Genomic DNA, 27,614 nt, shown 5'->3' with positions numbered 1-27,614 from the left:
TTCTGCATGGTCAACTCATCAGTGTGTGGATAATGCCATGCAAAATCCTTTCACCCGTGAAAGATTACGGTGCGTGTTCTTGGCATGACAGCAAGGGGTTGACAGCCTTGCCAAACAATGAAGGTGCCAAGATTCAACTGATAGCTAGAAACTTTAGAGTGCTGATCACCTACTATCTCATTGTCCTCCATAAAAGCGTCATACTAACTAACAACTAAGACAGCTCGTTTCCATAGACTTGACATAGATTTATGAATTGTGGTCATCCTAACTAGCTTGTTGTCTAAACTAGGAGATCCATTACATAACATTGCATACAAACCTTTACAAAATATACCTATGAGCTTGTGGAACTTTAATAGAGCTCTTGTTTTTTTTCAGTAACACACATGTGCTTATAATAGATGAGGCAAGCATGATTTCGGCTGTTCTCTTGGACAAGATCGACAGAGTCTTGCAAGGGGTTAGGGTGAGTTGTTCTTGGAAAATATTAGTTTCCAGACCCACAAGCATTTTGTTTTCAAAATTAGCGCAGCAAAGTTACTAATACCACCATTTTAACGGCTTTGCGATATCACCATTATCATCTTAATACTATGATCGAAATTACTCGTAATTGAGTTAGTAATGGTTTTATTTTTCTGCAGATGAACACAAAGGTTTTTGGGGGCATGCACCTCATTTTGTGTGGAGACCTGCTCCAACTACCACCTGTGCCAGCTTATGGAGATACTGGAAACTTCATTTTCTACTCATCTTGCTGGACTGTTGCTGAATTCTCTGTCACAAAAATACAACTAGTCGTTCGACAACTAGATGGGGATTTTATTAAGTAGGTTTGATTGTGATGGTTTCTTTTCAATGGGCTAAGGTCCAACTTCTATTACTTATTGTAAGAAAAAATGAAAACCCAGTGCAAAAAGTTATTGGAGTTGCCACCTGTCTATATTTTATTTGGGTCAGTTCTAAAATTTAAGTACATCCGGCATAGTCCCATTTCTCATATTGAGACTGAAAAATATGATTTCAATTAAAATATATATTATATTGCTATCATTAAACTTTATAAAGACTGGAAACCGAACTTACAAAAAGTGGTTTATCATCTTATGTGATCCATATATTCTTAAAATAATCCCTCAGAATCTTGAATGTTGATTATTCTTGTTCTACATTTGATAACATTCCATTTGATGTATTGATAAACAATCACTATACTATTAGTTTTATTGGCTCAGCCTGGATCTGTCCAAAGGCATTTAGGGCTCTGCCCTCATGCTGATCATTTGCAATGGTATCTAATCATAATATCATGTTTGACCGCATAACATAAACAGTGGAGTTCAAATGGCCTAGGCAAATAATGGCCTGTTTGAAAATTAACTTTCATATGGCAATGCATTAGATTTTGGTCAATTCATTAAATTTGAAATTATATTATTGGCGGGAACCCTGACCTGACCCATTTTTAAAGTTAACTTTGATTTATAAAAGATTTTGGATATGGTTATATCCACCATGACCATGATCGGGATTTGAATTGTATGCCCAGCTGCTATTTTTCCCTTTTCAAACATCACACATCAAATGATAAAGTAGCCTAAAGCTATCCTTTTTAATTTACAGATGTATTAATGAGTGTGCCTATGGAAGTTTGTCTAGCTCTTCCTACCGACTGTTGGAGAAGATGGCAGTTAACAAACCACCGTCTTTTGCTATACACCTAGTCGCCACAAACTTTCAGGCTGAACTTTACAACCTAGAAAGGCTAAGAGAACTGGACGGTAGTCCCTGGATAAACATTGCCAACGATACTGGTAGTAGAAGGCTGCTTAACAAAATAATACCATATAAGCTTCATTTAAAACTCAATGCACCTGTTATGATCACAGCCAACATCACTGATAAGCTGGTCAATGGAACAAGAGGAACCATTTGCAGCCTTCCGAAGAAAGGTGGCAGCTATATAGGTGTCAAGTTACCTGACAGCACAGTTCATAATGTTGAAAAGCACCTATTCCGCAGGTACACCAATACATCACATTAGTCTAAGCCCTCAGACTTCAAACGTGTCGAATTGCTGACGCCCTATCGGATAGTGGGCGCCAGCAACTCGACAAGCTTGAAGTCTGAGGGCTAAGACTAACAGCACAAACACAACATCCTATCAAGCTGGCTTAACTATACATTAATGTCTACCTCCTTCATGCTATGCTGATCTGTCATTGGTTAATGTGATTACAGAAAGTGTTAGATTTTTCTTCAAAATTTTTAGGTGCTATGACTTCTCTTTAAGTAAAGTATTTGCCGATCTTGTACGACAACACCATGGTATAGATTATAGATCATGCTAATGCTATGCATCTTTTTTTGCAGATCCACAAATACATTACATACACGACTACAATACCCTATCAAGTTGGCTTGGGCTATTACCATACACAAGTGTCAGGGGCAAACACTACCTGCAATTACTGTTGACTGCGATTGCATCTTCCTACCCTGTCAATTAAGTGTTGCCATTGGAAGATGTCAATCGTCAGATGTTGTTGCTCTAATAAACCATGAGAAGTTGAAGATGCTCACACCAGATCCTGAACTTCTTACATTTCTTAGGACAGGAGCTGTGCCCATGCCATTGGTTAGTTATCCCATTGTTTCTATCATCTCAAGAAAAAGCATAGCTTTTTTATTCCTCTTCCTCAACTTCCCTACTAAGAAGAGAGGGAAGGGATTGAAGGGGAAAAAGCTGGGGGAGGGATTTGAAGGGCAATAAAAAAAGCTCTGTTTACTCATGTATGATCTCTATCTAATTTTGAGGGGCAACTTTAGATTGTTGCTACAGATGCTGGAGGTGTTAGGCATATTCCCTGTATGTGCAAATTTTCACTGAGAGTGCAATGTGTATGAAGTCTTCCTTTGCAAGTGTCGATAGTTTTTGATTTTGTATTTTTGTTTTTAGACTGACACTGAAGATGAGGTATCCTCCGAGGAAAATGCAGCAATTCATTGCCCAATGGAATGGTCAAATGATGAAATACTATCTGTTGATCTTTCAGAAAGGCAAACAGCTGCCTTACACACTATGTTATCAGATGTATGTCGGTTGGAACTGACCTCATTCATGTGGAAGGCCTTGCAGTTGGCTTTTGTGGATAAATCTGGAAGTCCTGTGTCCAAGGATATGTTTCTAGACAGGTATGATAGCTTGTTTTGTAATAATTTATATTTGACATGTCAGTCATACAAAAGCATGTAACTTCAAGTAAACCTTCATCTGCTTTCAAATTATAGCAAAATTGTTGCTATGCCCACAAAAGCCTTAAATAGGCTTGTACTAGCACGCCGCCGGTCTTTATCCCTGAAACCATTGTAACAACTTGTACTGAAACTTGGTCTACCTCCTTCATGCTATGCTGATCTGTCATTAGTTAATGTGATTACAGAATGTGTTAGATTTAACTTAAAATTTTTAGGTGCCATGACTTCCCTGTAAGTAAAGTATTTGCCGATCTTGTACGACACCATGGTATAGATCATGCTATTGCTATGCAGCAGTTTTTGAAGTGCCAAGAAACATTCCTGAAATGTCAGTCAGAAGAAGTAAGGATTCAAGCGCCTCATCAACCCTCACAACTAAGCGATCTAACAAGTGTGTCTAGGGGTCGTCTCAGGTAATTTGACAATACAATATCGCCCAGAAAATCTCCTTGTTTTCAAAAACTTTATCCCCATGTGGGATAGACAAGTGACTTATTCTCAAACTAATACCTTAAAAGACTCACATAAGATGCATGGGATTCTGGTCATAAGTTGAAGCTCTGACTCATTGATTCACTTTCATCATAAATTCATCGGGTTATTTGGATGGGCTTTCGGAGTAAAAATGCATAGATATAATAATAATACCGTACTTTTCGGACTATTAGCCACTACTTTTTTCTGATGATTTGAGCCATGCGGCTAATCTGTGGTTTTTTCTTTCATCACTAGGGCGCATTAACCAGAATCTCTGGTTAGTGCGCCTTTAGCGGTGAAAGAAAATACGAAACAATGCCTAACGGTACTGTTCCGTTAGGCACTAGGTTAAAAAGCGTCGATTAATACGAAACTGTGCCGTTAGGCACTGTACCGATTTAAACAGGAAAGTTGCGGCCACGTTAAAAAGCACCGTCCTGAGTTCTGCGGCCTATACAAAGGTGCGGCCTATGTATTGTTTGATTATCATTTTTTTGAAAATAAAGCAGATGCGGCTTATATAAGGGTGCGGCTTATAGTCCGAAAAGTACGGTAATATATCTATACGACAATGTCTCATTCAAATCAATCTATTCGAGTAATAGAAGTTTCATGACATGGCATTTGCTACAGATTAGCTCTTTTTGTTTATCAATGGAAACTAGTTTGGTATGTAAGCTTGTTACTATTTTACCAAATTATTCACCAAACAAAAACTACATGAGTTTTATCTTGGACAGTCATGTCACAGCCAGACTTTTTCATATGAAAGTTTTTTTATTCCTTCTTTTAGGTACATTCTAGGTGCGCACCTATTCTATCTAAGAAATGTATACAAAACCAAATCCCTGCAACACGTAATGGCCGACCCAGACGGTTTGCAGGTGTTGAGGTCAAAGATTGAGATGATAGGAAGGATGATAGTACCAAATGACTACATCAGTGAGGATCCACAGGCAATGCTTGATGTAACCATAAGAACCAGAACACATCTAACAAAAGTGTCTGATGAAGTTGCCACATTCTACTATATGCTATATTGCAGCATGAAGAACTATTATAAACGTTCTAGACTGCATGATGGCACCCCCATGGAGTGCATTTCTGCGCATAATGCTGACCACATGTTAAAAAGCAAATGGCATTCAATCCTGCAGGACACCAATACTCAGATAATGGAAGGTTAGTTGATGCCATATATAAATATATATATAATACATGTATATAGATTTTAACTGAAGATTGTGCCAACACACATGAAACTTTAAGCAATAAAATGTGAAAAAAATCCTCCCCCACAAATTCATATACTAAAGTTCTGCTTGTCATTGAGCACTCTGCTGTGATTTCAGTAGTAGATTTGACTAGGAGTACCTGCGTGACCAGCTGGTAGTAAGGTTAGATTGGGACTTATTTTGAATGTGACTTTCATATTCACATCATTTAGTTCTCGATTTGTGATTTTTATTTCAATCCAACTCTTTAAACTTTCAAGAAATCTATGATGACCTGGTCAAGAAGACAAACTACACTTTAATTGGAGAGACCAGAAGGAATCTAGCCCGGACAACCAAAAAAACACTCGCTCTCAGACATCAAATCGCCACGACTCCTGGGAGAAATCTAGAATCGGATGAAGTCCCAGTTGAAAGGGAAATTGGAGATGACAGCTGCTGCATAATATGTAGTTTAGAATCCATAACTGAATCAGAAGAGGAAAATTGGATCCAATGTGATGAGTAAGTACATACAAGAATTGATAAATGATTGTTCAGTTGTTCTCCTCAAGAAAAGATTATAAATAATTTATTTGAGACAAGTTAGATTATTGTCTGTTGATAGCCAATAAATAATTGGCATATCTGTATGGAATGATAAAAAATATAAGCCTTGTATAGTCCCAGAAAAGTGTTTCTTTTCCCATCAATACTATGGCATGTTAAACAACCAATTATGCATCAGATAACTTACATAATATGATATAATATAAATCACATGGTACATGTAGTTACATATAAGTTATGGTACAATCATCATGATCATTGCCCGTTTCAGGTGTCAAGGATGGCTGCATGAATACTGTTCAGGTCTAACAAGTGATGTCTTCAATGAGTTAACACAGGCAGAAGAAGCTAAATGGAGCTGCCCATTATGTTCATATGACTGACCATATGAAATAAAGATCATATAAGTCAAGTGAGTTGCTTTTTACTTGGTGGTTGGATATACGTATCACAGTTACGCTTTTTAGGCAGGCCAACTGGCTGGGTTAATATAACACAGTTTTGTAGACTCTGGTAAATGAAGAAACTTGGGTGATTGGATGGCCCGTTATAGATTGATCTGACAACACAGAAATGATTTTCAATGATATCTGAATTAATATATCCTGGAGCAACACTCATCTTTAGCCTTAGACATCTTTTGAATAACTCACAGAGTCCATCTATGGTGCACATCATATCAAAGGCTGTCTCTCTTGTAAGTGACTCTTTTGGATTTTTTTGTTGGAACTGTGCAAAGTAAATAGATGACTCTCTTAATACTTGCAATCTTTGATCGCCAGAGGTGTGGAGTGGTGTTCTATCCATGAAAATATCTATTAGCGGTGCTGTTTTCCTTACAAGTTCATTAGTGGGTTCTAATCTGTCAGGATCAGGTAGTGTAGACTGGTATATCTGAATAAAACAAAATAGACATTTTATTAACAAACCAACCATCGCCTCTAGCATGAACCAGTTTGTTCACAGGCCAGTGCAGGGGAAAACATATAATTTACATTAAATGCATCAAGCATGTCTCTGTCTAACATATCCTCTGCCAGGCTGTTCCTCATTTTGAGAAGGGTTGTAGGGTCTAGATGCTGGTCAGTCAGTTTAGGGGCAATATCCACAATACTGTGTCTAGAAAACTGATACACCTCCCTCCAGTGATCCCATTCAATATGTCCTGTGAAAAATAGTTTTTGATCCCGTATTAGATTTAAGTTAAAATGATCATGAATGACTAAGTTAGTTTTCGAGTAGTTAGGCTTGAACTTCCGACCATAATACCATGCATATACAATTGTAGAGGTTTGTGCACTGATTGTTCTTCCTATGTGCGATCAATATGAAAATGTGTATGTTAATCCAAGACTACAATCATTATCCTCAAACCTGTGCTTGACTTTATGTGCCTTTTGTCACTTAGATTGGCTCCTGATGTGTAGAGGGAGTTTCTCAGCTTTTTGATAGAATGCTGCCAAGCGAAACAAAAACCCATCAAGACTTGCACTTTCAAAGCAAAATCAAGCCGCCACGATAATATCAAACTATGAGGAGAATGTATGGTTTTAAATTTGTGCCTTTCAACTCACCTTAGGATCCATTATGTATGTGACTTTCTGGTTTGGCTGGTTAGGGTTTGGCTCGCTGTAGCATCCGTATTTTTTTTTAACTTCTTTTATAATAGAGCGGTTGACCGGTGCTCCATCCAGCATTACATACATAGTCTGTGAAAAGTATAAATCTCCATTGGCACAGAAGAGGTTTCATTATGCTCTCTTGTGCTACCACTGTTTTAGCAGTAAATGATGATATGTATAAATCAAATTGACATCATGTTTTATGATAAATTACTGATGCTGCAAAAACTGGGATCGTTAATATTAGGTCTTTCACATGTGAGTCAAATATTTTAAAAATATCTCATTCAGTGATCATACAATTCATGATGGCTCATGATGCAATTAACTTGTGTGGAGGTTTTGAAAGGTGCAATTGATGACTGTCAAGATGCCTACCTGAAATCCTTGTAAGTGCAAAGCATTGATGACCTGGTCAATGATAGCCCTTAGCTCCCTAGCACTCATCCCATTGACGGGGTAGTGACAAACAGGAAAGCGGAATCCGTTGAAACTGTTAAACATAAACTGCAGCACCTTGTTTGCCAGTTTTCTCTCTGACGGGGGGTCAAGACACTTTTGGAGATAGTCAACAGAAGGTCCAAGGCTCTCAAATCCCACAAATTTTATGTTGTTGTCTCTTGTTGATACTTGTAGTTCTGGCTGAAATATGTATGATTAATTGTTGAAGGCGTACCCCAAATAGCTCAGCAACCCACGGGTCCAAAACTATTACCAGGGGCTAAATATAGGCATATTAGGTCATAAGCATTCAGTTATTTATGAGTGTACAAGCATTCCGATGGATAACAATCAAAGCTGTGAGTTACACTCATTGTCAGATATTCGAGAAAAAAGCATTTTGATTAGTTGATGATTCATAATATCTTTTGGGCCTGATGTGAAAATGCTTCCCTTCCCACTCGAAAGCTAATTGGGGTACACCTTTGAATCACATATGTTCATGATGATAGTTGTTAATAAAATGAATGGTATATTGCATGTCTTATTTTTTACATTATTGTTTTGCTTACTTGTAGAGAGGTTTCATCCACCACAAGCCCACCTCTACAGCTATTGATGGTTAGGTTCAAGCGGCTGGCCTCTTCTGACATCCACTTGAGGACATCTTGATTTATGCCAACCACATGCTGAACTCTATTCTTAAGTTTCTTCAAGACTGAAGGTGATGGAAGTATTCCCAATGACCCATCATTCCTTGTGTCCTCATATCCTACTCTACTGCGGCAAAATGCCCTAAGGCAGCAATGTAGTGTTCTGAAAAAAACAAATTATTTAAATAAGTCATGTTGTATGGAGTGACTTCTGGTTTTGGACTGTTTTGGGTCTCATCACGAAACCTCCATAAGATTCCTTTGCATTGTAAATAATCAGATTAATCACAGTAAGATAATAAATAATAAGATGACTGATTTTTCTTTTTGTTGGATGTTAGCTCATGCGTTTCGTAGTTTATGGTTTTATGGGATTGTTTTATACCACATTTTGTTAGTCATCGTTTTAAGTACAATACAATACCTCCTAATACAATTTTCTTATGCAGAGGATTTGAATGGGAAAACATTATTTACCATGAGAAATACAAACCATTATCATTACATTCAGATAAAGAAATAGAAAACTAACCTGGTGTTGAACTGGAGTGTTGGGCCAAAGTCTAGTCTCAATAACTGGTTCTCAACATGAAAACGAAAGTCTGTTCTTATTTTATCCAGCTGCCCCATGAGCGCCAGCTCTGCATTTTTTGTTGCCTTCCTTCTTAATTGGTGCCTAGCATCTGATTCTTTCTTCTTACATTGAGAACATACTGTTTTGGATCTTGAATTTGTTACCATCACCCTAGTACAATTCACTGAGGTGTTTCTTTGGCATAGTACTGCTTTATATATTTGCACTATTGCCCAAAACAAATCATGAGTGTTGCTGATCGAGCAATTCAGGCTGTCAATACTCGATCGAACTTGATCAGCCACCTTGAGAGAGAAGGTATTTGTGTTGTTCAATTGTATGCACACATACTTGGTGCTGTTCTTGTTAGTAACTGTTAGGTTGAGCTTGAACTCACTTTTAGACTCAATAATGTTGACATCAATTATGTCAGATACACACCCCACAACATACCGCACACCAGATATATCCCTGAGTATGTCTGAGTAAATGATAATGTTAGAAAGTTTGATGTCACGACCAAACTTGAGCTTCAGGATGGTTAATAGGAGAGATGCTATGTTCTTACTAAATCTGGAGCCTAGGGGTTTACAGATTTTAAGAAGAGATTCTTCAACTCTTTTATCCTGAATCAAATCAGCTTCGACAGTTGGGTTAACCAGCATGAAGAGTTGGATCCTGGAGGAAATTGATTGCACAAAGTTATGACGGCTTCACACCATGAACATAAAAGGTTTTTATATCACAGGCTTGTGTATGAATGCAATTATTGGCATCTGATGACAGCACAATGACAACAATCAAACAAGGTTATGTGTACAGCCTAAATGCTCAGTTTTATATGATTTGAATAAAAAGCGGACGTGCCATCATGGTATAATGACTTTTAAGGAAACACTGTGAGGCTTGGATATATTGTCTCCAGATGAAGTCAAGCTGAACTTATGTCATGACACCAACGAGTTTGTTAATTTCTTGTTGGCAGCTATGAATAAAACCCATGTTGTTCAGATCATGAACTTATACGCTTGTAATTCTTGTTCAAATAAATGTATCCAAGCTTCGCAGGCATGTTTATGTATTGTTGAGTATCAAACCATCTGTTAAATAAAAGCCGGTATTCATCAACAACCACAGAGGCAGAGGGGTCCTTGTTCTCTTTATTCATGTTTCTGGTCTTAAGTCATCTGGTAAGGAAAGGAGTTACGACGACTTGTTCCGTGCTTGCAGATGCTCGTCTGCTTGAATTTACCGCAAACTCTAATGTTTTGACCGCAGTTGAATTTGATTGGTTTAAAAATAGTTTATGTTTCGGTACGGGAGCAATAGGCCCACCCGATAATGCCGATAACGGGCTACCTCCGGAACCCGTGGGAGACATTTTGGTGTATAATGAACCCTGGTTATTCTTGGCCAAAAACCGCGGGCAGGCATATTTCCAGAGAAAAAGTGGGTATTAACTATTATGTAACATGGTTGGCTTATTTTATATGATGTATTCGGATACATTAATAGGTTGCTCATCCAGTAGTAGGCTGTGTTTGGCCGATAGAATTGACATATGTTAGTATTTTTGAATATTCGTGCGGAAGACCGCGAAAAGTGTGTCTACCCTGTTGTTTTTGTTTTGTATATGCGTGGCGAAAATCTTGCGTGACCCGGCTAGCCCGTGGGCAGTACATTTTTTTGAGACTCAAATTCCCGGAATTCACGTCATTTTTGCTTGATTTTAACATTTTGGCTGGGGAAATGACCAAAATGTCGTTTATTGGTTGCGTGGGGAAACGGTTTATAAAGCTGCCGTCTCGTAACGTTAAACAAAGGATATGAATGCTAGTAAGTTTTAAATATCATCAACAAGATATTAGTCGATAAATTCAAATATGAAACGATTATCCGAAAGGCGTTGCTTTGTGCTAAAGAAATCGCGCCTCTTTGAAAAAGAATAAAAGCTGGAAATACCAGTCAACATCGGCTCGACTTTCAAAACAGTAAAATAAAATATTATTTGATCCTCCGATCGTAAGTGATTTTTGGTGTGATTAGAATAATAATAATTCAGATGATAGACGGGATGTAAACTTTTTAGACTTTTATAATACTTGGAATATACAGAGAAAAACGATCGTTATGGTAGCTCGCACGGCATTTTTATGCTACCGAAAGGAATGCTTTCAAGCATTTCTTACAGAGACATTTGTACATGGTTGTTTTTTTGTAGTAGTAGATATGTAAATGAATGCTTATGTACAAAAGATTTTGTTCACAGAAATAAATTAAGTTTGAGCTATGCATGTAACATGCATAGCTAAAACCAATGATATACAGCCCCCATAGGGGCTGTATACATGGGGGCTGTATACATGGGGGCTGTATGTCATTGCTCAAACTTAAATTTACTACTACTTGCTCGGTATTATAGACTATAGTATAAGTGCATTATTTTTAACATGGTGCTCTATTAATTTTACTTTTTAACTCTACAATATTATTTAATTAAATTATTTCTACTCCTATTAGGAGACTACTCATCTCCTACACCATTCAGCATTGTACCCGGTGATAATTCTACCTCATGCTAGCTGTGACCAACCCCTTTAGCAGCTATCATTCACATTATATTTTTAATAAGCGTTGTTAAAGACAATCTCAATAAACAGTTTTATATTTAGAAAACTAGATTATAATGTCAAATTTGCTGTTAGAACATGTGCCCCATCAGGCGCCAAGTGTGCTAGATTTGCACCATTTTGACTAGTTATACTAAAAGTTTTTCCAGGGGAGAACCCTCGGACCCCCTCCACCCCCCACCCTCCCCACCGAGAGGGTGCTCAGTACCCTTTTTGGACTCTCCCCGCAGTACCAATTTCAAACAGGTGGATACTGCCCTGATGTTACACATATAAAAAGATGATGAAATAGATACAGAATCAGTTGTAAAATATTTCTGCTATGGACACATTGACAGAAGAAGAGCTTTTTAAAAGACAAGTTTCAAGCTACAACAATCAATCTTCTATGTACACATGTACATGTATGTTTGTGTTTGCAGGCCAAGTTTGTTGCTCATTGTATTCCTACGTGGCCATAATTTAAACATAGTAAGTTTTAAGCAGGCCAAGTAATTTATTTGTTGTCTTTCCCTGGTGCATGAAATATATTATTTAAACTTACTTATGTAACTGAAACAGGTGCTCTTAAATTTACATTTTAAAAGACAAGTGTCAAACTATAACTATTAATCTTCTATGTACACATGTACATGTATGTATATTTAGGAATATAAATGTAAATATACATATATATGGTTACAACTCAAAACCATATAATTCTGTAGCTAGCTCTCTTTGCAAGACTTGAAATGACTCAACTTGGGAGGACCTGGATATCCACCTTAAAGGTTGACTTGCAACAAAATTCACATTACAGTTATTTGATATGGAAAGATTCACCATGTCTTACTCTGTTGTGTTGTAGGTGCAAAATATGGGAAAATGTGATTACAAGCTCCTAAAAGCTCAAAAACGAACAGTTAATCGCAGCCATACGAGACCGCCGTAGTTTGGATTATCTTTCCAAAACGACTCAAATGTGACGTAGTTGTGGTAGATGGTTTCTGTTTACACTTTCATGCAACCTTATTCGTCGAAATATTTTCACAAATATACTTCACGCATTCAATAAAACCATGTCTATTGTTCTTACGCGTCTGTTTTATCGTCATTGTAATGCTGTCACTTTTAGCACTGATATCTTATTACTTATCGTAAAAATTTGTTTAATTTTTTAGCCTTAGCTTGAAGGAGTACATACACTATCATTGTCTGATAATCATGACGAGCCTGTTGGTCACTTGTGATAATCGAAAAGTGCTGCAGAAATTATTTGCGAAGTATTGGGTTACATGATCAGCTTATGACTTGCCGATTAGACTAAACTGAAACAAAACTATAAAGTAGCGAGCATCTATATTTGATACGGGGTCTTTGGTAGCACCCGGAGTGCTTGTCATAAACTAGTACTACGATAAGTTTTATATTGAACTTTGTATTGGCCTTTCAATTCACATGAGAACATACGTGACAAGACGATAACCAAATTTTGTGGCTACGTCAGAGAAATAAATAGATTCCAATCTACGGCGGCGTTTCATTTTTGAGCTTTTAAAGGTTGACTTGCAACAAAATTCACATTACAGTTATTTGGTATCAAAAGATTCGCCATGTCTTACTCTATTGTTTTGTAAGTGCCAAATATGTGGGAATGTGATTAAAAGCTCGTAAAAGCTAAAAAACGAACAGAAAATCGCAGCCACACGAGACCGCCCTAGTTTGGATTCGTTTTCCAAAACGGCTAAAATGTGACGTATGTGTGCTAAAACGGCTAAAATGTGTGCGAGATAGTTTATGTTTACACTTTCATGCATCCTTATTCGTCGAACTATTTTCACAAATATACTTCACGCTTGCGATAAAAACCATGTCTATTGTTCTTACGCGTCTATTTTATCGGCATCGTAATGCTGCAACTTTGAGCACTGATATCTCAAAACATAGCATAAAAATATGTTTAATTTTTTAAGCTTAGCTTGAACGATTGCATATCATTCTCTGATAAAAATGATGAGCCTTTTGGTTCGCTATGATGGTTGAAAAATGCTGTAGAAATTTTTCGCGCCATATAGCGGGAATTGTAAGTCACATGATCAGATAATGTTAGTTTCAGTTCAAGTTTGATCTATCGCAAATAGCAAACACGCTATCTCATATTAAACTTGTTTATTGCAATTCGTCATAATGTCTAACGCGCCACATAGTGTTTGTGCAGCTGCCAAGCTGAGAAGCACCTTTTTTGTCCAAGAGCTGAGAAAAGACCAGACCTTCACCGGGCGTGGAGCAACTGGGTGAAGCTGGATGGGACAAACTTTATTTATTCGGCTGCTTACTCTTACCTTTGTTTTCGCCAGTTTAAAGACGACATGTTTTCTAACCTGTTTGCATACTCCACATATCACCAAAGCATGTGAGTAATTTATTTTATGAACTACTTGTATTAGTAGTTGTAACTCGGGTTATTATCTAGTATTCTCCTAATAGTACTGTATTAATCTATATTTAATATAACAATATTAATGTCATTTAATTGTAATATTATATTATTAGTATTTTATCTTTTTAATTACGTGTATTATTCTTATTATAATAACAAAACTAATTCATACTGCATATCTATCTGTAAAACGTAATATATTAATATATAATTGATAAAATAATGTTGTTTCACAATTAATTTCGCCAAATTTTTTAACCCCACTCACTTATAGATATGTTATATAAAATAGTTATTGTCATTTTCTGGTATCATCGTTAATAGCATATTAATATTATTAGTTGATTATTATTATTATTAGATGAAGAGTTTGTGCCAACCACTGAAGACTGGGAAGAGTTTGAGCGCTTATGTTGGCCAGCATCAAACGCTCTCCAATTACATGTAAGATAGAGCTGAACTAAACCAAACTTGACAAAATATAAAAAATATCCATAGAGTTATTACTCACATTTTATGTTTACAATATCATGGATTCTGATAGGGTTTTGTAAAATCTGTGTCATGATTGCATGGCTATATATTTATTCTTTTTCTGATCAAGCAAATATGATATAATAACAGAAAATGATATTGTACAAATCTTATTGCAAGTCAACTATTGTGTTGTGATTTCAGAACCGAATCCTCCTTCAAAGAGGAGAAAATAATAGTAAGTGTGACAGCACTCCAGCGACTATTTCACTGTCACACCTGCGCCCTCCCCTGCTCATTCACGATGGTGCGAGAAGGCGGATGGGTAGAGTTCAAGGTTACATGTGCCTCCTGTCACCGATCGTACACTTGGGAAACAACTGCCAGGGTGAACAGAGCTCACGTCATCAACCCCCTGCTGGCAGCTGCATCACTCTTTTCTGGCGGATGCCTTACGCAGAACCTCCGTTGTCTGTCGCTCCTGAACATCGCAATACCAAGCCACAGCGTTTGCCTCTACCAACAAAGAGAATATTTACATGGTGTGAGTGTTAATATTTACTCATAAACTTGGAAAATGTGAGTAAAAGCTTGGCACACTAATTGAATAACAACATTTAGAAACAATTTTTTTTTTAAATGAAAATATGTCATCCTTCAAGCAAAATATATTATAATTCAAAATTCTGATTCTTCATCATAATATAGCACAAAAAGGGGGAAGAGGATTCTACATTCTTAGACTAATGATAATGATACAAATTAATCTTGTATAATGAAGTTTTACAATATATTACAGTGTATTGCTGAGCAGTACACCCTGCATAACGAGGGATTGATGGCAGCAATCGATTGGGAGCTTGATTTGGCAGGTGACGGTAGATGCGATAGTCCGGGGCATTGCGCACTATACAGAGCCTACACTATGATGGATCAGAGCTGCGGTTTAATAGTCAGCAGCCATCTTGTCAAGGTAAAACTTTGACAGTTTTTACTTCACAGCCTGACAAAAACCCAAATTTTTTAGTAGTTATCAATACATAAACATGAAGTTGCTCATCTAGCTAAATAGTTCATTCAAATAATGTGAAAGTAATTGTTGGTCGTAACTTTCTTTATTTTGCAGTCAACAGAGACCACCAGCTCTAACACCATGGAGCTGAAAGGCTTCAAGCGATGCCAGTCCGATCTAATTTTCCACGGCCTGAGAGTGAGGTCCATAACAACGGATGTTGTTACAAAGGTTGTGTGCATACTGCAAGCTTGTGTTTTGGCTTATGCCGCAAATTTGTCGCCGTGAGCGACGGCCTCTACCTGCATGCTTGGTGTCTAAGATTCGGGCTCGTTTCCCACCAACGGATGATGAAGAAGAGTTTGCAGACTTGCAAACAAGATTTGCGGCATAAACCAAAACACAAGATTGCGGTGTGCACACAACCTTTTCCGAGCATTTGGCGATGGCTCTCCAAATGAAAATAGATTATCTACCAAAACAACTATTGAAAAACAATAATTGCTGATCATCAAAATAATCTCGATCTTTATATAATAAAATCATAAAACTAATACACTCTCTACTGTAGTAAGTGAACAAGCCAAATATACCAGTTCTCCTTGTGTTCCACGAGTTCAGAATATGTGTGTTCAAGTGATGCATTAAATGTGTAACACAAGAATTGTAGATAATGCTTGACACATTAGCATAGCCTTGGTGTTGTTGGCATTAAATGAATATCCAACTCACTATGATATCGCAGGTAATTATTCCACCTCAACTCAAGGGGTGCAGACGCCACAAATTCGTTTACACCAGGATGCATACGCATGCATTCATGCTCCCCTCGGTCAAGGAGACAATGCGCAAACTCAGCATAATGGCAGTACAAACATTCAGGAAGAGATGGCATGTCTTGACAACGCTCGCAGGCACACCACTCTGTAGCCGGTGGTATTAGCTCCTAAAGAAATGAACAGATATGTCTATGCAACCATAGCTAATACATCAGGTCGATGTTATCCAACAGTATATCAGTGCAGCACTAGATTTAAATATTAAAATTGTTAATGTTGTCATTCGAGAAAAATCTGTAATTATTTTTTCGCAATATTGAAGCGATAATTATCATCATTAAAATCATATATAATAATATTCGTTCTATCACTCTCAAACTAAAACTATTACTACTAGCTAGCTTGGCACATAAGAGCTGGCTAGTGGCGGTGCTTACTTGCTGGGAGGTTTGATTCTGTTGAGGATCTTCTTCAGATAGAGCGTCAGGCTCGAAACGCCAGGGTCTTAACTCTTCAGAATTTGACATTTTTTATGATCGCAACTCAGACATGAATAGTCGAACGGAATGGCCAAGCCGAAACTGTAAAGTAGCGAGCATCTATATTTGATACGGGTCTTAGGTAAAACCCGAAGTGATTATCATAAACTATTGCTACGATAAGTTTGATATTGAGCTTTTTATTGGCCTTTCAATTCACGCGAGAACATCACGTGACAAGACAATAACCATACAGCGCGGATACGTCATCGAAATCAAGAGATTCCAATCTACGGCGGCTTTTTGTTTTTGAGCTTTTAAGAGCTTCTAATCACATTTCCACATATTTGGCACCTACCACACAACAGAGTAAAACATGGCGAATCTTTTGATACCAAATAACTGTAATGTGAATTTTGTTGCAAGTCAACCTTTAAGAGCTTGTAATCACTTTTCCACATATTTGGAACCTACAACACAAGTGAGTAAGACATGGTGAATCTTTTGATACCAAATAACTGTAATGTGAATTTTGTCGCAAGTCAACCTTTAAATGATACAAGATACACTTTAAAATGCTCTAATTTTGCTCTTACTTCTCAAAATTTTCTCGGGGGAGGGCCCCCGAATCCCCCTTCTCTGGGAGGGCGCTTTTGCTCCCCTCCCAGACTCTCCCCGCACGGCCGAGTCGGTCTTCAGCAACTACTAAATGACAGTCTCCTGACCACTTTTTTTTTGGACAATACAGCCCTGATGAGTATTCATTGTATATACCTAAAGCTTCTGAAAAACTCTCATCATTATTGTAGCAGTTGCAGAAGTAAAAACAGAACCAGGATCTGATGATGGTCCTGATAATCTCTACCCAACTGGTTAGTTAAAGATTTATCAAATAATAGTGATAACTGCTGTTGATAAGCTCTGATGCTTCTGAGTTAGTTGAATGAATATGATAATTACTTTCTTCTATTGTCTCACCTACTGGTTTGTTGGTAAAGAAAAAATACTAAATCTTACCCGAGTTACAGTTTAAGTGTAAGTTCTATGAAGGAATTCTTAACTTAACTAGTTTTAGAATTTGATACTACAGGTACATGAGAGCTAATAAAATGCGAGCTATTTTCTCAACGTTTGCAGAAAGTAGATTAGGTTTTAATCACATATAATTTCTTTAGCAACTTTGTTTAAGATTTCTTTTGTATAAATCTGATAACTCAATTTACCGTAAAACCTCAATATACTTCCGTAGCACTCTATTTTTCAACCCTTCCGCTCTAGTGGCATTTTATAAGAAGTGACGCTCAATTAAAGGGTGGTGCTGTATTTTTCAACCCTCCTATAGTGGCATTCAATAGAGGTTTTACAATACCCTGATAAGTTGTTTATATTATAGATGTTGAATATAACCCAGAACTAGAGAGTTCATCAGTCAACACAAACTGTGATGAAGGTAAATATGGTATTATTTTAATGGATTGAATAACAGGACATCCATGTAGTTGCATTTGTAGTGCTGTAGCAGTAGTAAGCGTGTGATAGTCATGTAGCATGCAGTATAATTGCATTGTATACTTGCGCTACTGCACAGTATACACGTGTATATAAGTACAACTATTTTTAATGCAAGATAAGCAGTATTGGTACTGCCTACTGCCTACCACACTGTGTGTATTGCTAGATGCAGTGGTTGGTGCATCGCTAGTGCACATTTCGTAAGGCTAGATACAGCATAAACTTTTGAATAACACTGCACATATATGCGCAGCATTTTTACATGAAAACCCGTCACAGAATCAAGTGTTGAGGTGATGTCAATGCAACCACAAAATAACCGCCAGATATGAATGCTAGTCAATATTGAGTATGAGTGAGTAAATTGATCACTATTAGCATGTTGTATACAGTTGCATTGAGAATCTATTAAGGTTTTAATTTGTAATTTTAATGAGAATATACTGCAATTATCCCAATTTTATAGGAATGGTGATAATGCCTGACTTCCTATTTCGAAATGATATGGGAGTTAGAGCACAAGCTCATGGGCTTGCTAAACATAACACCTGATATTTGATACAAGGATGGGCAGATGTGGTGTCAATTGATCTACAGTATCAACTAAAGCGCAGTTGCGGTGTACATACAGTTTAGGTTTTGTATAATGCGCATTCAGTGTATGTATGAGTTGCTGGTTTTCACAGATTGCATATTGGAAGTAAATAAGCCGTAGAGTGCAGTGGAAAACTTGCAACAGAAGCACAGTTGCAGCAGCAGTAAGTCTGCTGATCATTAGAAAGATATAAAGCACTTTAAAATTACTGCGTACTGCAATGCAATGATGTAATGTAGTTCCAATACATCACAATCCTGTTGTCGCCTTTTGATCATGTAGTGAATAGTCCGGTCATAGCATCTGATGATGGTTGCTCTAAAGATGGAATTGTTTGATAGCATAGCCAGTTTACCCCAGGGGACAGATTGTTGTTCTGGCCTTAGCATCTGATAGGCATTTAGCCATTTTATACACAGGTAGACAAGCTATAGCATCTGGTATATATTTGTTTAGTAGCCAAATTTTTGGATAGCAGGACAATAGTATTTATTGGTGATCAAGCAGTGATAAAAAAAACTGTTTGGTCATATTATCTGGTGGCTTCTATTCTGGTAGACATTACATTCACCCGAAAAAATCAACACACAGCATCTGGGAGGCAGGCGGATCCAAAAAGAGAGTTGTCTCTCCTGCGCGAAAACATTACAATTTGATTGTAATTACCACTAGATCGTTGCACACTACTTCTGTGAAAAAGACATCTGACAAGTGTATTTTGTTAGTTTAAAACTTCCTGAGCTGCAGTCTGGGCAAAAACCAAATGGTTTTAATCGTTTGAGGCGTGGGATCAAATGGCTCAAAGGCAATCCCCAATCATTATTGGCTTTTCCTACATCACATTTCTCTACGATTAACAACAAACTTGTTTTGCATTTAGCTACTACTGCCAATTGTCGAAGGGTGAAAAGCTTTTGTGATTTAGCTTGGTTTTTCAAATCAACTCAGATTTGCATATCTTCTCTTGGGGGAATGTTCCTTTTTAAGTAAGATGCCTCAGCAAAACTTTCACCCATGCTATGCAGAAGGGTTGGTATCGCACTATCTAGTAAAATTGGTAGGTTTTAGTACAGCGATGTTGAAGTTGTTGCCAGTCTGCAAGTTGGTGATTACCTTACAGGATGAATTTATTCGCGGATTGCCTTTTTCATGCATATTCACGAGCTGATTTATTCGCGGGTGAACACAATCACTCTCTATTAAGAGTTAACTCTATTGCAGCTAGCAACAGAGTGAACCCTTCGCATGTGCACACCGCGTATTCAGGTTAATATTTAGCTTACAACTACGAGTCGATCATGCTAAGCTATAAATTTCTTGCTGCTTTCAGAGGGTTTCACGAATATTTATCGATTTGGAGGCCTTTGATGAACCAACAACTTGTGGTAAGTAGTGAGTTTTTTCAAAACTATTTACTAAATTAATTAATTGATTTTCACTTTGGTAATCACAGATTTATTTTTTCCATACCTACCGCTTCGTTATTTGTTTTAGGGTGAGAGGGAGCCCAATAATCTGCACCGACCCATTTTCAGTAAAGCCCGTAAACGCAGACAGCGCAACGGTTGGTCATCTACCCTGTGAAATAGGTAGAGTAAGCAGCTTTGTCATCATACACAGAGGCACAATGACTGCAAGGGTGGTGGATGTCATTCCGAGCAGATCACCAATAATTCAGGGAGGTCTCTAAATTGAGGTAGATGTGACCGCAGCTGCTAACGAAGAGAATATATCTGTTTTAAAAAAGGAACAAGAACGCCGTTACGAGCACAAATTTTTGGCCAACCGGCAGAACTTTGCAATAGTAAGCCACGAGGAGAGTTCTGACGATAACTCCCTTACCAGCCATGTAGTAGCGAGAATATCGCTTTCATCAATTATCCAAGACAGTGAGAGCGATGTAAAGCTGCCATTACCAAAATAACTAGCCAGAGAGCACCATTACACGCTAGTATTTACTTATCAAGAGTATCAGTTTAATTTTATTGCCAGACAACCGCCATATGAGCTAAACGTTTTTTTTATTCCATTCATTGTTTGTAAAATTTTATTTGTGTTTGAAATATTTTATTTCTAAACTCAAGTTTGTAATAAATTATAATATATCTGTACATGAAATAGAATATATATAATATAATCATGTTTGCTGCAGCCATATCAAGGAGTTGTTGATGAAAAGGTCTAGGTTAACTGGTTGCTTCTCTGCCAATATTCCTGCCTTGGTGAATACTACTACTTGTCTCTAGTTTTCATAATTGGAATAGGTTATGTTTCATTCTCAATCTGCAGTAAACACAAAATAGAAAAAATTTTAGTAAGTGTAAAGGAAGTACAAAAATAATAGCTGAATTATTTAATGAAAGCTAGCAGTTTTTAAACTAGAGAATGAGCTAGCACAGTTAAATATGGAAAAACGTATCTGCACTGCAAATCAAATACATACCATAATGTCCAGATTAGAATCATTATCGTCATCACTTTTGGCATTAGAGGTTGATGGAGTTGATTTCAATGTAAAAAACCTGTGGGAGATATTTTTACGATGACGACGCCATGCCGAATAACTTGTGAGAACCTTGAATAATTTTGTAAAGAAGTGTTATGCATTGACAATGGGGTTAACTCGAAGCCCCGGCGATGATTTTAAAAAAGTTTTGGAACTCGGCTACGTTTAGACCTTTTGCTTAGCGGCCATTTTTGCGATGACGCCATTCTGCATAACTTGTGACAGCCTTGAATAATTTTGTAAAGAAGTGTGATGCATTGACAATGGGGTTAACACGAAGCCCCGGCGATGATTTTAAAAAAATTTTGGAATTCGGCTACGTTTAGTACTTCTGCCTAACGGCTAGTTTTTAATTTGAGGCAGTAGTTATTCTCTCTTGTGTTTAAAAATAGAACTAATTATTATTCGAATTCAATAATTCGCGGAATTTACTGTTCGCAAAATCGCGAAATTTCTATATCCATCCAATATTTCATCCTGTAGGGTATTTAAGTTTTATGATGCACTCTTTACCTGGCCACTTGACAGATCTCATGAGATCATCAGATAGAAGATATAATGTGCACCAGTCTAGTAGTGCAAAGACTTTCTCTACATGATTAAATTTGTTGTTCCTACTGTCCACCACTGTGCGTAGTTACGTGGCAACATTCTTTACACACCAGAGAAGATGCAACGGGCTCATGATTTCTACTTTGAGACTGTTTTGTTCACGTTGGTTCAATTCTTATCTTCTCTTGCACTACTTGATAACAGACACAGACTGCATGTTCCATTAAATTGCTTTAGCTAAAAAAGTAACTTGAATAGGGTACCATTCAAAAGATCATTTAGTATCATTTGATCAAAAGGTTATACGATTTTCGATCATTTTTTGTTCTCTCCAAGCAATTTATCTACGTTGAAACATTAGTATGGCTGTGCTCCGTGCGATTTTCTTAAAATCTTAATTGTATCCAACATGTCTGTGTCAAGATTCCCTAGTGGTCAATGTTTGAGTAGATTACATAATCTGATTAGTTTGGATGCACTGTCACTCAGAAGTTTTCCAATCAATTTGTTACTCACCTTTGTTAGTTTATCTATACAGACGGTTCCCAGCCTACGAACGGAACGAGTTACGTTCCGAGCGATTGTTCGTAAGGTGAATTTGTTCGTAAGTTGCTTCAGTGCTATATTTTGTATTATAATTTATGTTTAATGCCTATATAAGTATATTGAAGGTTTATATAAGTATGTTTAAGGCTTGTATAAGTAACCTGTATTGGTTTGTACAGAAAAAATATTTAATAAAATGGCGATAATACTTTGGTGGACGTCGGGCCATGACACTGCATTTCTTATTAATTGTAGGTCTTGTCCTTTTTATTATATTGTGGTTTTAATCGTTATGCTATCACTTATCGTTGTTGTCTTATTTTTTGTATGTGTTGTCCGTTTATTATATCGTTGTTTCACTCGCTATGCTATTGTTATATCTGATATACCGTCATAACACTATCACTTATCGTAACTTATATTGTTGTCATACCGATGCGCTAGCAGCCCTATTTATTCACCTTGTTAGCCGGTGTTCTTACCGTTTGCCGTTAGCCGGAACGGTTGATATTATTGTATATAAATGAGTGCGCTCATTTAATTGAGCAGATAGCCGTACGCTCCTCGGCTAGGGAAATTTTCTTTGCTAATTAAAAGCTGAATGAAACTACACACACACTCTCTTCTCTTTATTTATTTATTAGTAGAGATCGTGCCAAGTAAAGGCCGGCAAAACCCCCTTTACAATACGTATGTAAAGTTCAAACAAAGTTCAAACAAATAACTCGAAAGTTATTCGAGTTACGAACAACGGTACATATGTTCGTATGTACCGTTGTTCGTAACTCAAATGTTCGTAAGTAGGGAGCCGTCTGTACACCCATCTAGTTGAAAGTATCACTCGTTTTTGTTGAACACTTTTCTGTGCAAATGTATGTGGATGATTGTACTCCTTGTATTAGATCAAGTGGTTTTCATTGCGTAAGGCAGTAATTGCAGTTTTTGTGACTTGTTGCCATTGATCAGTACGCCATTTGTGGCTACAATACAGACAGTTCCCTACTTACGAACATTCGAGTTACGAACAACGGTACATACGAACGTATGTACCGTTGTTCATAACTCGAATAACTTTCGAGTTATTTGTTTGAACTTTGTTTGAACTTTACATATGTATTGTAAAGGGGGTTTTGCCGGCCTTTACTTGGCACGATCTCTACTAATAAATAAATAAAGAGAAGAGAGTGTGTGTGTAGTTTCATTCAGCTTTTAATTAGCGAAGAAAATTTCCCTAGCCGAGGAACGTACGGCTATCTTCTCAACTAAATGAGCGCACTCATTTATATACAATAATATCAACCATTCCGGCTAACGGCAAACGGTAAGAACACCGGCTAACAAGGTGAATAAATAGGGCGGCTAGCGCGTTGATATGACAACAATATAAGTTACGATAAGTGATAGTGTTATGACGGTATATCAGATATAACAATAGCATAACGAATGAAACAACGATATAATAAACGGACAACACATACAAAAAATAAGACAACAACGATAAGTGATAGCATAACGATTAAAACCACAATATAATAAAAAGGACAATACATAATTATAAGAAATGCAGTGTCATGGCCCGACGTCCACCAAAGTATTATCGCCATTTTATTAAATATTTTTTCTGTACAAACCAATACAGGTTACTTATACAAGCCTTAAACATACTTATATAAACCTTCAATATACTTATATAGGCCTTAAACATAAATTATAATACAAAATATAGCACTGAAGTAGCTTACAAACAAATTCACCTTACGAACAATCGTTCGGAATGTAACTCGTTTGTAGGTTGGGAACCGTCTGTAATACTTTTCTTGATCTCTTGAAGCTATCATCCTTGTTTAGTACATTTAGTTCTGTTTGGGTTAACTAGAGTGGGCAGCACTATCGATGGGTTTCAGGTTTTTAGAGGTCTTCGGAGAGTTTTCAGTGGCAGATGTCAAATTGCTGTGATATTTTTCAATAATTGATATCTGCCCATTTTAATTTGTCTCGTCTCCCGGGTCCCATTTTATGGTTTCATCATTTTCTAGGTAGCATGTGTCGGCATTGAAACACTGTTATCAGTTTTTTACACTGTCAAGCCTATTTTAAACAATATCTCCATTAAAAATCAATATTAATTTCCACTACTATAGACCACGGTTTGAAGACATCATCAACAAAGTGTGTAAATGCTAGTTTTCGTTATTGCCATAGCATCACCTTGATGATGACTTACCATCTTGCTGGTGTTATCTACAAACATTTGCTAATAGCTACTCATAAAGTCATGTTTTTGGCGTCCCAGCAGAAAATAGTTTTTTTATTTGGTAACTGCTTTAGTTGTTTGTGATAAACACACTGCCTCCATATTTATCCTTTCGTACATGAAGACTATCAGGAAGCTCAAAGCTTCTTTTATACACACTAATGTGCCATTCTCTAGAACATCATGAACCTGTATTTCTTATAAATTTCCTTTTTTAATATGAGAGCTGCAGTTTTACCTAGTTTGTCCAGTTTTGCCAGGTTGCCATCTCAACAAGTGTATCGCTAGATTTAATCCTTATACATGTATATTGTTACAAGGCTCCAACTCATTGTCAACACAGCATATTCAATGGGCATAGTCACTTTTACTTGTTTTAGTTAATGGAAATTGGCTTATTTTTGCTTTGTAATAATTTAAAAGAGAGTAACATTCTGGAGAATCATTTGAAAGAAAATATAGATGACAAGAGGCTGTCACTTTGTTTGAGTTGTGGACATGTTTAGCTCCTGGTTTTTCATGAAGAAGTTACTAAGCATAAGAAACCAGCTAGTGGCTCAAACCGAAAGTTGACTAATGTCTTCAGACAATAAAGTTGTATCTCTATCAGTTTGTCACATGATGAAATTTGCCTATTTGATTCAAGTTGATTACCTTTTGACCGCATTTGAGCTAACTTTTGATCAAACACTCTCTGAACTTTATTTTTTTATCCATTTTAAATTATTTAGTGGTTTTCCCTCTTCTCTTTATATTAGAATTCACCGGTTGCTCATTCATAAAACTAACAAGTTTACTTTACTAGTAATACGTACTAGCTTATTGCAAGTACATTTCTGATGAGACAGTGCTGACTATATGAACTTATTTAATAAGGATAGATAGACTCGAATGTCACACAAAACTTCCTAACACAAAAAAGGCATGCAGACGTAATATTTTTATTTGACTATTAAGGATGTGGATGTTGTAACTTGACACGAGATGCATGACACAAATAGCGAAATATTTAAAGTTAATCATCCAAGACGTCTTTTCATACTAAATTCTTTACTTTTGACAGCTGGTCAATATTAGCACATTTCAAGGTTTGTGCCTAAACTTACATCTCATGTTTGTAGTGTTACATAAATTAGGTGTTTTTGTGATGAGAACTCTAAAAATCTTATATTACTTGTAGGGTTTAAGGGAGCTTTTGTGACAACAATACTTACCTGTATTTGGTACCACCAAGCCTGTGTGCCAAAACACTCTCCCACTGTCAACTTTTATTATAGGTGGTTATTCTGGTAGATTTACTCACCGCAGTACTCGAAGAAAAGACATGAAGACTTCTACTGGAGAGAAGCCTTTTCAGTGTACAACGTGCAGTAGGACGTTTACTCAACGCTGTACTCTAACAAATCACATGAGGACTCATACTGGAGAAAAGCCATTTCAATGCAAGATTTGCGGTAGTAGGTTTGCTAACCGTAGTTCTCTAACAGAACACATGCGGATTCATACTGGAGAAAAACCGTTCCAATGCAAGATTTGCAGAAGTAGCTTTGCTAACCGTAGTTCCCTAACAGAACACATGCGGATTCATACTGGAGAAAAACCGTTCCAATGCAAGATTTGCAGTAGCAGGTTTGCTCATCGTAGTTATCTACCAATCCATATGAGGACTCATACCGGTGATAAACCGTTCCAATGCAAGATTTGCAGTAGCAGGTTTGCTCATCGTAGTAGTCTAACAATTCACACAAGGACTCATACTGGAAAAAAGCCATTTCAATGCAAGGTTTGCAGTAGCAGGTTTGCTCAACGCAATTCCCTAACAATTCACATAAGGATTCATACTGGAGAAAAGCCATTTCAATGCAAGATTTGCAGTAGCAGGTTTGCTGAACGCAGTAATCTAACAATTCACACAAGGACTCATACTGGAGAAAAGCCATTTCAATGCAAGGTTTGCAGTAGGAACTTTGCTAACCGTAGTTCCCTAACAGAACACATGCGGATTCATACTGGAGAAAAACCGTTCCAATGCAAGATTTGCAGTAGCAGGTTTTCTCATCGTAGTTATCTACCAATCCATATGAGGTCTCATACTGGTGATAAACCATTCCAATGCAAGATTTGCAGTAGTAGTTTTACTTTGCGTGGAAGTCTAACAAGACATATGAAGATACACAATAGAGAGAAGTCATTTTAATGTAAGATGTGCAGTAATTGCTTTGCTTGTAAGACATTTTTAAGACACAACTTTGTATGCTGGTATGCGTTTAAATACTCCCATATATTCTCATTTGGCTTTGTAAAAATTGTATTGTGACTTGTCTTTTTGTTATGTGATCACATCTGATGCATATTGAATGATAATATAATTAACTATTTGTAAGAAAACAAAGCGATTATTGTATTTGATAAAAAATAAGATGTCCAATAAATGATAGCTTCGGTTCTATCTGGGTGAACCAAATCGGACATGACTGACGACTTCGTGCTTTTGGCATATATTGAGCTTATTCTTCCGACATCGCAAGCATTTGATTAGTTGCGTCTGTTATGAAATAATTTATCTAGAACACAATTTTTGCCCACCTACATCGTAATAGTTTATGCAACAACTAAGGTTTCTTATTGCATTTACTAGAGTTATTCCTAGATTCTGTAGTTTAAGTCCAGCCTCATTGTGTACCCTAGATCCCTGGTGTCCAAATGGAGACCCGCGGGCCTGATCAGGCCCTCCAGCTGTTTTTATCAGGCCCCCCAGCTGTTGTAATTTTTTTAAATGTTTTACAAATTGTAAAGAGCTTGTTTGGCAATGCATTATTGTTATTGTATCAGTAGTAATTATTACCGTATTTTTCGGACTATTAACCGCACCGCTATATAGGCCGCATCTGCTTTATTTAAAAAAAGGTAATAAAACAATACATAGGCCGCACCTTTTGTATATGCCGCAGAACTCATGATGGTGCTTTTAACACAGCAACAACTTTGCTAGTTAAAACAGAACAGTGCCGTTAGGCACTGTTTCGTAGATTCTGCCATTGGGC

General features: G+C 37.1%; 1 protein-coding gene across 1 annotated transcript in view; it reads left to right on the top strand.

Annotated features, from left to right (window-relative positions):
• LOC137387868 (zinc finger protein 26-like) overlaps positions 1 to 26,842 on the top strand; it is a 126,429-nt gene extending 99,587 nt beyond the window's left edge. Inside the window, exons 5-6 of the mRNA XM_068074383.1 lie at positions 25,936 to 26,199; positions 26,284 to 26,842. Coding sequence (XP_067930484.1) covers positions 25,936 to 26,199; positions 26,284 to 26,767 — 748 coding nt within the window. The 3' untranslated portion in view covers positions 26,768 to 26,842. The remainder of the gene's footprint in view (positions 1 to 25,935; positions 26,200 to 26,283) is intronic.
• Positions 26,843 to 27,614: the final 772 nt, after the last annotated feature.

This window comes from Watersipora subatra, chromosome 2, assembly GCF_963576615.1.
Source record: "Watersipora subatra chromosome 2, tzWatSuba1.1, whole genome shotgun sequence".
Taxonomy (NCBI): Eukaryota; Metazoa; Bryozoa; class Gymnolaemata; order Cheilostomatida; family Watersiporidae; genus Watersipora; species Watersipora subatra.
The sequence above is the reverse complement of the archived record's forward strand: the minus strand, read 5'-3'. Positions and strand labels throughout refer to the sequence as shown.